The 12729-nt window shown below is 40.0% G+C and overlaps 1 protein-coding gene across 1 annotated transcript; it reads right to left on the reverse strand.

The window, feature by feature from the left end:
- Positions 1–5934: 5934 nt before the first annotated feature.
- On the reverse strand, positions 5935–12479 carry pgd (phosphogluconate dehydrogenase). Its single transcript, XM_076094777.1, has 13 exons — positions 12376–12479; positions 11924–11999; positions 11620–11799; positions 11455–11520; positions 11244–11362; positions 10988–11057; positions 10747–10881; positions 10428–10617; positions 9076–9206; positions 8716–8849; positions 8024–8123; positions 6898–7020; positions 5935–6487 (listed from the first exon to the last, which is right to left on the reverse strand). Exons 1-13 carry the CDS (start codon positions 12381–12383, stop codon positions 6368–6370), a joined length of 1452 nt encoding a protein of 483 aa, XP_075950892.1. The 5' UTR covers positions 12384–12479; the 3' UTR covers positions 5935–6367.
- Between the last annotated feature and the right edge of the window lie 250 nt (positions 12480–12729).

Consider the following 12729-nt stretch of genomic DNA (forward strand, 5'->3'; position numbering starts at 1 on the left):
TAGCAGGTCGAAAATAGGAAAAAAAGTCATAGTATAGCATGTCGAAAAAAGTCATAGTATAGCATGTCGAAAAAAGTCATAGTATAGCATGTCAAAAAAAGTCATGAAAAAGTCATAGTATAGCATGTCGAAAAAAGTCATATATAGCATGTCGAAAAAAAGTCATGAAAAAGTCATATATAGCATGTCGAAAAAAAGTCATGAAAAAGTCATAGTATAGCATGTCGAAAAAAGTCAGTGTAGCATGTCAAAAAAAGTCATGAAAAAGTCATAGTATAGCATGTCGAAAAAAGTCATGAAAAAGTCATAGTATAGCATGTCGAAAAAAGTCATAGTATAGCATGTCGAAAAAAAGTCAGTATAGCATGTTGAAAAAAAGTCATAGTGTAGCATGTCGAAAAAAGTCAGTATAGCATGTCGAAGAAAAGTTAAAAAACGGTCATCGTATAGCATGTCGAAAAAAGTCAAAAACGGTCATGTCGAAAAAAGTCAGTATAGCATGTCGAAGAAAAGTTAAAAAACGGTCATCGTATAGCATGTCGAAAAAAAGTCATAGTATAGCATGTCGAAAAAAAGTCATAGTATAGCATGTCGAAAAAAAGTCATGAAAAAGTCATAGTATAGCATGTCGAAAAAAAGTCATGAAAAAGTCATAGTATAGCATGTCGAAAAAAAGTCATAGTGTAGCATGTCAAAAAAAGTCATGAAAAAGTCATAGTATATCATGTCGAAAAAAGTCATAGTATAGCATGTTGAAAAAAGTCTTGAAAAAGTCATAGTATAGCATGTCGAAAAAAAGTCATAGTATAGCATGTCGAAAAAAAGTCATAGTATAGCATGTCGAAAAAAGTCTTGAAAAAGTCATAGTATAGCATGTCGAAAATAGGAAAAAAAGTCATAGTATAGCATGTCAAAAAAAGTCATGAAAAAGTCATATATAGCATGTCGAAAAAAAGTCATGAAAAAGTCATAGTACAGCATGTCGAAAAAAAGTCATAGTGTAGCATGTCAAAAAAAAGTCATAGTGTAGCATGTCGAAAAAATGTCATGAAAAAGTCATAGTATAGCATGTCGAAAAAAGTCATGAAAAAGTCAGTATAGCATGTTGAAAAAAAGTCATAGTGTAGCATGTCGAAAAAAGTCAGTATAGCATGTCGAAGAAAAGTTAAAAAACGGTCATCGTATAGCATGTCGAAAAAAGTCAAAAACGGTCATGTCGAAAAAAGTCATGAAAAAGTCATAGTATAGCATGTCGAAAAAAAGTCATAGTATAGCATGTCGAAAAAAAGTCATAGTATAGCATGTCGAAAATAGGAAAAAAAAGTCATAGTATAGCATGTCGGAAAAAGTCATAGTATAGCATGTCGGAAAAAGTCAAAAACGGTCATAGTATAGCATGTCAAAAAAAGTCATGAAAAAGTCATAGTATATCATGTCGAAAAAAGTCATAGTATAGCATGTCGAAAAAAGTCTTGAAAAAGTCATAGTATAGCATGTCGAAAAAAGTCTTGAAAAAGTCATAGTATAGCATGTCGAAAAAAAGTCATAGTATAGCATGTCGAAAAAAGTCTTGAAAAAGTCATAGTATAGCATGTCGAAAAAAAGTCATAGTGTAGCATGTCGAAAAAATGTCATGAAAAAGTCATAGTATAGCATGTCGAAAAAAGTCATGAAAAAGTCAGTATAGCATGTTGAAAAAAAGTCATAGTGTAGCATGTCGAAAAAAGTCAGTATAGCATGTCGAAGAAAAGTTAAAAAACGGTCATCGTATAGCATGTCGAAAAAAGTCAAAAACGGTCATGTCGAAAAAAGTCATGAAAAAGTCATAGTATAGCATGTCGAAAAAAAGTCATAGTATAGCATGTCGAAAAAAAGTCATAGTATAGCATGTCGAAAATAGGAAAAAAAAGTCATAGTATAGCATGTCGGAAAAAGTCATAGTATAGCATGTCGGAAAAAGTCAAAAACGGTCATAGTATAGCATGTCGAAAAAAGTCATGAAAAAGTCATAGTATAGCATGTCGAAAAAAGTCATGAAAAAGTCAGTATAGCATGTTGAAAAAAAGTCATAGTGTAGCATGTCGAAAAAAGTCAGTATAGCATGTCGAAGAAAAGTTAAAAAACGGTCATTGTATAGCATGTCGAAAAAAGTCAAAAACGGTCATGTCGAAAAAAGTCATGAAAAAGTCATAGTATAGCATGTCGAAAAAAGTCATAGTATAGCATGTCGAAAAAAAGTCATAGTATAGCATGTCGAAAATAGGAAAAAAAAGTCATAGTATAGCATGTCGGAAAAAGTCATAGTATAGCATGTCGGAAAAAGTCAAAAACGGTCATAGTATAGCATGTCGAAAAAAGTCATGAAAAAGTCATAGTATAGCATGTCGAAAAAAGTCATGAAAAAGTCAGTATAGCATGTTGAAAAAAAGTCATAGTGTAGCATGTCGAAAAAAGTCAGTATAGCATGTCGAAGAAAAGTTAAAAAACGGTCATCGTATAGCATGTCGAAAAAAGTCAAAAACGGTCATGTCGAAAAAAGTCATGAAAAAGTCATAGTATAGCATGTCGAAAAAAAGTCATAGTATAGCATGTCGAAAATAGGAAAAATAGTCATAGTATAGCATGTCGGAAAAAGTCAAAAACGGTCATAGTATAGCATGTCGAAAAAAGTCATGAAAAAGTCATAGTATAGCATGTCGAAAAATGTCATGAAAAAGTCATAGTATAGCATGTCGAAAAAAGTCATGGTATAGCATGTCGAAAATAGGAAAAAAAGTCATAGTATAGCATGTCGGAAAAAGTCAAAAACGGTCATAGTATAGCATGTCGAAAAAAGTCATGAAAAAGTCATAGTATAGCATGTCGGAAAAAGTCATAGTATAGCATGTCGAAAAAAAGTCATAGTATAGCATGTCGAAAAAAAGTCATAGTATAGCATGTCGAAAAAAGTCATGAAAAAGTCATAGTATAGCATGTCGAAAAAAGTCATGAAAAAGTCATAGTATAGCATGTCGAAAAATGTCATGAAAAAGTCATAGTATAGCATGTCGAAAATAGGAAAAAAAGTCATAGTATAGCATGTCGAAAAAAGTCATGAAAAAGTCATAGTATAGCATGTCGAAAATAGGAAAAAAAGTCATAGTATAGCATGTCAAAAAAAAGTCATAGTATAGCATGTCAAAAAAAAGTCATAGTATAGCATGTCGGAAAAAGTCATAGTATAGCATGTTGAAAAAAAGTCATAGTGTAGCATGTCGAAAAAAGTCATGAAAAAGTCATAGTATAGCAGGTCGAAAATAGGAAAAAAAGTCATAGTATAGCATGTCAAAAATAAGTCATAGTATAGCATGTCAAAAAAAGTCATGAAAAAGTTATAGTATAGCATGTCGAAAAAATAGTGCAACGTCTTTGGCGATTGGACTCCATCCTGAAGGAAGACAATCGAGGGCTGGTGATGCTGAGGTCAGATAAGGCATATGAAAACGATATGCTTATCTTGCACGTTTAACAATTATTTTCATACAGATTCATGTTGATGAATATGAATAGACAGTGGCAATCCTTTCATTTTATTTCATATGTATTTATTTACTTTGAACATGTAACAAATAAGTACAAAAAACAAAACAAGAATACAAAATCAAATGAACAGTAAATTTAGCAAACTGTCAATGAACAAATTCTCATTCTCAATAACAAGAAGCATCAGTAATTGTTTTTACTGAAGCAGTATTGATTGTTAAGTGTTACAGCAGCAGGAAGGAAAGACCTCTGGTTTCTCTCTTTCACACACCACGAGTGAAGCACCCTCTTACAAAAGAAGCTGTTTATAAAGCCTACATGCATTTCTGCAATAGATTTAATGCACTACGGTTATGGTTGTCCTTCTTCGCTGTAGTTTTGCCGTGGCAGACCTACGTCAGTGACATCCGCCGTCACATTATAATCACGTAGCTTAGTGAAACTGTAGTCACATTCTCTAAACACCACGGTCGTCCTTTCCTAACTCATGATTTCTCCTCCACATATTTCCTTGACCCCATGACGTTTTCTAGAGAGGTCAAAGAAATGGAGGTCATTTTTTGACTTTTCGAAATGGTATAGTATGTCGAAAAAGAAAAAGTCATAATATAGTAATTCATAAATTTCATAAAAGGTAAATATATAGAATGTCATAAAAAGTCATAGTATAGTATGTCAAAAAGTTTTTTTAAAAGTCATAGTATGTATGTATAGTACCAAGCAACACAATATTTTAAGCAGCTAGATACAAATGTTGTTGATATTCACTATCTGGTTATGTTGTTGAATTAGCATCAGAATAGCATTAAGTAGAGAATGTTTGATCTCGATGAATTGATTGGCATCAGTCTTCCTCCCCCTGCTTCATTATGCATCATTATACTGTCTGGTGTCGTCTTGCTGCGTGCTTTGTCTGCAGATGACTCAGCAGCCTCATCCTCCACCTGCACTGCCTCCACTGAGCTCTCATGGCTGCTTGTGCCGCTTCTGTTTGACATCAGGCCTCTTTAACAATAGTTGAGGAATAATTGTAGAGAATGTGCTGTTCTTTGGTTTCATTAAGTATTAGAGAAGAGGAAAAGGTCCACAGACATTTAGTTTTCCTTAACCAATGGGAGGAGTCTAAATAACAGAGTAGCAATAATTTGGTCGACAGCCTCCCGCTGCCTGTTTCTGGTATCTGAAGTGTATGTATGTAGTTAAGCGTATGAATGAGTGTTTATTTAGTTTGTTCTACTGTGTTCCCCTTCAGGATCAAAGCTCTGACAAGAGGAGTCAAACGAGGAGGTCATTTAAGCATCCCAGGACGGTTAAATAGAAGATAGAAGCTATTGCAGCTCAGGTGCACTGAGTTGAGGCTTTGTTAACTGTTGAACAGTAGGTGTGACAGCAGCTGTGACACACTCTTGTCAGGTACAACGTTCCTCACTGCTGTGGGGGTGAGAGCACCGCCGCTAGCGTGTTTATGCCTCTTTTAGACAGCCAAATGTAAAGAGATGAAATGAAATAAGGGGACAGAAAGATAGGGAATGACATGGAACAGGGGTCCTCATCCGCATGTGACCCAGGGAGGTTAGGCCTCGGCACACAATGACGCAGCACTTGTTTACCCTCATCTCAGGTTGAATGTGTCAACGACTTGCGAACCCAAAAGGATTTTCTGCTTAAAACCTGAATATTTAATAGAGGCCCGAGGAGGTAAAACTTTCCGCTATTTCAAATTAAAAAGAGCTCAGAGAAATGACGCAGAACAATATTTTCATGTTCCACGAATTATCTTGCGACCCTTTCAAAGGGTCCTCTCTGACCCACAGGTGGTAAACCACTGATCTAGACTCACTCAGAAATTGGTGGGTGTATGCAGCAGACAGTTCATTTTGACCATTTAAAGAAGCTGCTGTGTGCTGTAAAGTTGGACGGTTTTATACAAGCGCGAGGACACAGTCACTGTGTATAAAGAAACATGCGTCACATTCTTAGGGCCATCTGCTGGACAATCACTGAAAGAACACACACATACTGTATATATATATATACAGAGCTATAGAGATGTATAGATAGATGGCTGTAAGTATCCCATGATTGTCTGTCACAAAATTGAATTTTGATGCCGATATGGGTCATGATACAAATTAAAGATTAAACTTGTGCATATGCGACTAGTGCAATTTTTAGCTTGTTTAATCATACCATATATTCACTGTGTATGTCCACAGTGTTTAGACATGTATGACATGATGCACCCTGAATAGGCCAGCGGCTCAAAGTGTCGGTCACCAGAAGGCCGTTTTAAACTGAATATCCTGTTTATAGATCAGGCAACTTAAGTCACTCGTTGCCCGGTTTAGTGCCGCACACAAACAAATCTCAATCCTGTTTACGGCACCCAGAGAGTAAGGACCATACAAGCTATTTATAAAGGGATTGAAATCTTTATTTAGCCTAATACAGTACAGTGCAATGGTTCACCTTAATCCAGTGTTAACACCATGAACCCAACACGACTGGTGAGCATTAGCCTGACAGCCAGCACAATAGCCAAAGTATCCAGATGGAGTCAACCCTTAAAAGTTGCTGCAACAAAACCCCCAGTGTAGAGTTTTACAACACAAATCATGTAGGATTCCACTCCTTGATAAATAAAACTGCAACATGTTTTTGAGAGGAGCAAAAAGTTGGATTGTGGTGATTGTTGGGGGGGGGGGGGGGGGGGGGGGGCTCTTAAATATTCAGGCGTGGTTATCATGGTTATAAAGTTGGAATGCGTTATGGATGACGGGATGGAAGTTATCTCTCAGATAACGTCCATCCCGTTTGTGTTTTTGAGTGACGTTGACGATGACCCTTAAGCATTGTAGGATGAAGAGGAGACGTTTCCACCATGGCCGGTCCAGTTGGTGTGGATGTGATGACCGGGGTTTGACAGCAGTTCATACGTGTGGGCTCCAAAGTAGTCCCTCTGGGCCTAAAAAACAACAACATAAACAACGTTTTACACCCTCACAGAGATACCAACGATTCATTGGACAATTGTTAAATCTGTCGACATTCAAATTGCTTGTTTTGTTAAACCAACAGATTCAAACTAAAACTAGAAAACCTCTCAGTAAAGGGCAGATCTCCGCCAACAGTTGCGTCTCCCTCTCTCCTCCCAAACAAAGAAAAGTTGAATTTCACTAACATTTTCAATCTTTCTTACGGTGAAGATGGTGGCGGAGATAAGAACTCACAACTGGATCACAACATATCGGCTTGTTTTTAGCTTTGCCGATTTCTAGAATCGCCTTTTGCTACCGAGGTACTTGTTGATCACTCGCACCTCCTACCGCCCGGCTGAGAATAGTGAGGAGTCAGCAGCATCATGTGTCGTCTTACCTGGAGGAGGTTGGCTGGCAGCTTTTCATGTCTGTAACCGTCATAGAAGGACAGAGCGGTGGTGAAACAGGGCATCGGGATGCCATGCTGGACTCCAGTGCTCACCGTTCTGCGCCACGACTCCTAAACAGAGAAATAAAGCAGGTTAACAACAGTCTGTTTTTCATGGAGGCGATGCAATTTGGTGTTTGAGAGCCAGTGTGTACATTTTATGGGGGTTCTATTGGCAGAAATACAATATAGTGTTAATAAGTATGTTTTTATAAGTGGATAACGACATGAAAATAAAAGAGATTGTGTTTTCATTACTGTAGAATGAGCCGTTTATATCTACAGATGGAGCGGGTTTTCTTCAATCAGCCATGTTTCTACGAAAGCCAAGAACGGACAAAACAATAACCAATCAAGATGTTTCGCGTCGGCAACCGTAGTTCTTAGTTATTCTACACGCTTGGCACACAGGAGACGTTTCAGTCGGCTGCAATCTGCAACCAAATCCTACACCGTGGCCCTTTAACACAGTCATGTTCATACGAGGACACGAACAACGTATTTACGAGGCCACTCAGTTCATAGTAACAGGGATCCGGTTTGAGCTCGGTCCAAATTATATTCAGTCCAATCAGTGTGTTGCCATGGGTCTTAGGTCTGTGCGACAATACGACCAGGTGGATCCGTGCAGACTCGCTATGAGCTTTTGGACGAGAAGATGGAAAGTGTGATTTGTGAAGTGTTAATTAATCATGCTGCCTGCTGCGTGTTTCTCTATTTGTGTCTGTTTGTGTCCCCTCAGGTCTGATGCAAACTGTTGTCTTCTATTGGGTTGAGTTCAGGTAGGTTTTCCACATGTCCGTTAACAGACTCTTGAATAGTCTCAGATGACAGTTTGAATGATGGATAAACAATGAATAAATCCACGATGTTATCTACATAACAATACAACGTAAAAAAAGAAATCGGAAGGCTCAGCATTTTGAAAACTACCTTCCAAAAACTAAAAATTAAGCTAATAAGTGGTGCTGTTCAGTCTTTTCTTTGTAAAAGAGGAAATAACTGTTTTTTTGTGTGTCTTTTGTCAGTGTGGGTATTGCAGATTGATCTTTGGCCACTTCCTCCTTCATCATACCTGACAGTCCTGCACAGCATTACTGAAGAAAGTGTCCAGCAACAAGTTCTGCAACTCCGCGTCTCTGTCAAACGCCTCTTTGATTTTACCCAGGAAGACACTGGTGGGGGGGGGGTAAAGAGCAGCGTTAGCAAACAATGGTAACAGACAAAGGAGAAGATTCTGCTCACAGTAACGGGACATGTCATTACATAACTATTCAATGGATGAAAACATATCATGACCAGGTTAAATGGTGGCTAACACTGCAAGTCACACCGAGTGTTAGATTAGATTTGATTTGGGTTTACGTAACGTCTTTGAGGAAATGATGGTTGTGACACTAGTTTGTTTTGTGTAATCTGGCATTCTTCTCGTTTTACAGGAAGGGTCCTATTTTCTTTCAGTTAGATTTCTCACTCCAGCATTCCACAAAGGGCAATGACATTAAGACTTATCCCTCTTACCCTACAATAATTGTATAATTAAAATTCCTATTTCAAAATCATACAAAGTGAATTAAATCGATAAAAAAAAAAAAAAAGACACTTCTCCATTTTAGCGTTTTTGCTTTCTCAAGAAGTCTCTCTTACATTGTTGCCAAACCAAAGTTTTCACCATCAGTGTGAAAGACAACTGTTGACATAAAAGTTGCACAAGGCAGCAGTGAGGCAAAACTTGTGATGTGGAGACACAAACGAGGTCAAAGGTACCTTCGGATGATGCAGCCTCCTCTCCACATCAGAGCGATCCCGCCGTAGTTGAGGGACCAGCCGAACTCTTTGGCCGCCTGCCGCAGCAGCATGAAGCCCTGCGCGTAGGAAATGATCTTGGAGGCGTAGAGAGCCTTGAGAGAAGAGATTGAATATAAATCGGACATCGTGACACAATTTGTAATGAATACTGCTCAATGTAAGCTGAGCATCAATCCTCTCGAAAACAGTATCAACAAAAAAACTGAACATTATAACCTTCTCGACTGGAGGATATATTGCAGGGCTGTTGTATTAGACTATCAGTTTTAGCAAGGTGTGCCTTATAATCTGGCAAGTATACCACACGGTGTGTTCTACCTTTCTGATGTCCTCCAGGAAGACAGCCTTGTCACCGCTGAATTTGACACCCTGCGGCCCTGAAAGGCTGCGGCTGGCCTCGACTCTCTCATCCTTGAGAGAGGACAGGCATCTGGCAAAGACAGCCTCCCCTGACACACGGATGAGGAAAGAGACGGGGAGGGAGGGAGGGAGAGTGAAGGAGACAAGAGGCATAGAAAAGGGACAACAAGGTAAGCTCTCTGCACACGTCACTCAAACACAGAGCTCGGTAAACAGTCATTTAGATTTTCTGAGACCCTTCACAACAAATGATCACATGGGTTGTGTTAGCCAATGCCACAGCTATGCTGCAGGGACACCATGCTAACATAAAAACAATGCCCAAAGATCAGCATGACTCAGCAGTAGCTATATAAGATTCATGCCACTACTATTAGAAAAAAAAGGATAGCCAGTTGCCACAGTAAAATGTCAATTAAATCACCACCGCACAGGAGGAAGCTTCTGTTGGGTAAGCATGACTTGCCAAAAAAAAAAAAAAAAAAAAAAAAAAAAACAGCACAGCAAGGTGATGCAACAGACAGACGGAGAGAAAATGTGTCCAGTGAGGGAACTATACTGGTGAGGATCGTTTTCCCTATCGGGGTCAGAAATGCATCCATGCACACAGACCGGCTCAGCTCTCACACAATGAAACCTTTTGTAATGCCTCCATCTCCCTCTATCACAAGAGGATCTACAACACAGAGAGGGATGGAGGAAACAAACGTGTTTTATAAACTCTAATCTCTACTATGGCTGCAGGGATTTGGTGAAGAGCAAGTTTCTGCTACTAAATATCTGCATGATTGAACTTTTACTAAAAAGGTTTCGGATGCATGTCCCATTCACAAACTGCGTCTGTTTGGTAGGGCATGCGCTGACATAGAAAAGACATCTTTTCTACCGGAGTATTAAACTCCCTCGCCTGCATTTTGTCCATGGCTGTTTATGAAACAGACTGCCATACAGTCAGAGCAAAGAGCAAAGCTGCAGAGAGTATCACAAAGCCTCCTTATGTCACCTGAGATGAGCAGGCCACTAGAAAAGCCTTCAATCTTCTTAGTGGCAGCCACATATCCATCAAGTTCTCTAGAAGCAGCTCACAGGGCACGCTGTGAGTCAACAAAGCTAAACATTAGCTAAAACAGCTAGGCTCACTGCCCTTCAATGTGTTGAATCGGTGTTGAAATCGCAACACGTGTGACGCAACATAGCTGTGTTTGCCATGTTATCATGGCAAACACAGTTTACTGAAAGCAGCCAGCAATGGAAGGAGAGAGAAGGAAACCAGAGACTTCCTCGTCTGCCACCTCCTTTCTTCCTCTTACCGATCAGAGTCACAGGTGTGCCGTATTCCAGGGCTGAAATGGCCGTCCACTTCCCTGTGCCTTTCTGTCCAGCACTGTCGCGGATCTTGGGCAGCAGGTGTGTGCCATCAGAGTCCCGGTATTTAAAGATGTTAGCCGTGATCTCGATCAGGAAGGAGTCCAACTCTGTCTTGTTCCAGCTCTCGAAAGCCTGAGTGATGAAACCACAGCGTGATGAAATATAGTCAGCCACACCTTTTTTTATTTTTTTATTCCACTTGGTTGTACAGAACTCGCATGCCACAAAACATACCAGTGAAGAGAACGTGTTAAAGCTCACCTGTGCCATCTCATCGTGGTCCATACCCAGAATGTCCTTCATGAGGTGATAGGCCTCACAAATCAGCTGCATGTCACCATACTCAATGCCATTATGGACCATTTTCACAAAATGACCTGCACCCTCATCTCCAACCTGCACAAGCAAGCCAGTCAGAATATTGTGAGACGACTTGACACGACAACAACTGCTACGGCCAATAAGTATAGTAAACATTCAGCACACGTTAAACAGCACTCACCCAGTCACAACAAGGTTCTCCTGTTCCAACCTTGGCAGCGATGCTCTGGAAGATGTCTTTTATGTGCGGCCTTCAAAATAAAGCAACAGCAAGAGTTTTTTTTGTCTTATTTATCTTGTCAGAGATATTCCCTGTTTCAACATGCCCAAAGTCCCACATATCTCCAGCTGTATCAGGTGTCACTCTGTTTATTTTAGCATTTCTGTGCCATCTAGCATGGATCTGAAAGTGTTTAAGACATTTCTGGGGAACTCACCAGGCCTCTTTATGTCCACCCGGCATGAGTGAGGGTCCATAACGCGCCCCTTCCTCTCCACCACTGACTCCGCTGCCGACAAACAGGAAGCCTTTCTCTTTCAGACTCTTACACCGCCGCTGTACGCCAGAAACACAAATACTATGAGAACTTCCACAAACAGAAATAAGAGATTTACTGCCAAACTGGTTTTTTTTCCCCCACGACTTACTGTTGTGTCGTTGTATTCAGAGTTGCCACCGTCGATGATGATATCCCCAGCCTCAAGGAGAGGAACCTGAAGAACAACAAATGCAGCACGAAGCCAATTGTTGTAACTAGGAAGGACTCACTTTCCCATGAGTGATTGGAGCAACGTTCAGAATGAACTACCAACCAGTTTGTCGATGAAGTCGTCCACAGCCTGTCCTGCCTTGACCAGCAGGACGATCCTCCTGGGCTTCTTCAGCTTGGACACCATGTCCTCCAGAGACTCGGCTCCAATCACCTTGGAGCCCTTCGCCTCGTTCTTCAGGAAGTCGTGCACCTTGGACACGGTTCGGTTGTAAGCACAGACCTGTTGGGTGAGGTTCGGTGATTACTGGGTGAAATAAAAATGGGATTAATAAAAAAAAAAAAACAAGTGGAACAAGTTTTACTCCCAGAAGTTATGGGAGTGAACACAGAAGTCATCATCTTACCACGAAGCCATGGTCATTCATGTTCATGATGAGGTTTTGGCCCATGACAGCCAAACCAATCAGTGCAATGTCTGCTCTGTGAGGAGAAATCACGTTAACTGAGCATCAACACGGTCATATAAAACTGTCCACTATCACACTAAAAACATTTTGGGTTTTATGCAAATTAAATCTCATTTGTAATGTATCTTGACTCCTTATTTTTAATCTCTTTTCACTATTAACGGTTATTTTTTTACATTTCACATATGATTCTACTATACACTAAAGCGTGTTAGCTAACGAGCTAACAGTGTATTGTACACTAACAGATCAAGAAGATTGCTATGAACAAATTAAACGACTACGGTCACAAAGTGTAACGTAACAAATGATTTATCCACACGCATATGCCGCTTCCTTCCAACTTTAACGACTATTTGAATAAGTTAAAAGCTACTTGGAGAACTTACTGAGCCATGGTGTGCAGCGGATGAGGTATTTGACCAGTGACAGTGTTCAAATGACGGACGGGCTCCTCTTCACTGGAGATTTTAACTCCTCGCTCGTGATTCACTTCCTTGTTCGGAGGCGAGGAGGGGCTCAGTTCGCTCACGCAGCCTATTCAATTGAGCAGCCAATCAGATGACGGCCAGTAAACTCAAGCGGGTTGTTCGCGAATTCCCATTGGTCCTGAATGGTGAGCAGATGTATACGTTCTCCTATTGGTCCTTTCGGCCGTCACTTACAACACGTCACGCGCACGCACCCACCCACCCACCCCAGAGGCCGTTTCATCTGATGACATACGTACAAAGTACATTTAA

Source organism: Anarhichas minor, unplaced genomic scaffold (assembly GCF_050575085.1).
Source record: "Anarhichas minor isolate MPS153535 unplaced genomic scaffold, ASM5057508v1 ptg000003l, whole genome shotgun sequence".
In the NCBI taxonomy this organism is placed as follows: domain Eukaryota; kingdom Metazoa; phylum Chordata; class Actinopteri; order Perciformes; family Anarhichadidae; genus Anarhichas; species Anarhichas minor.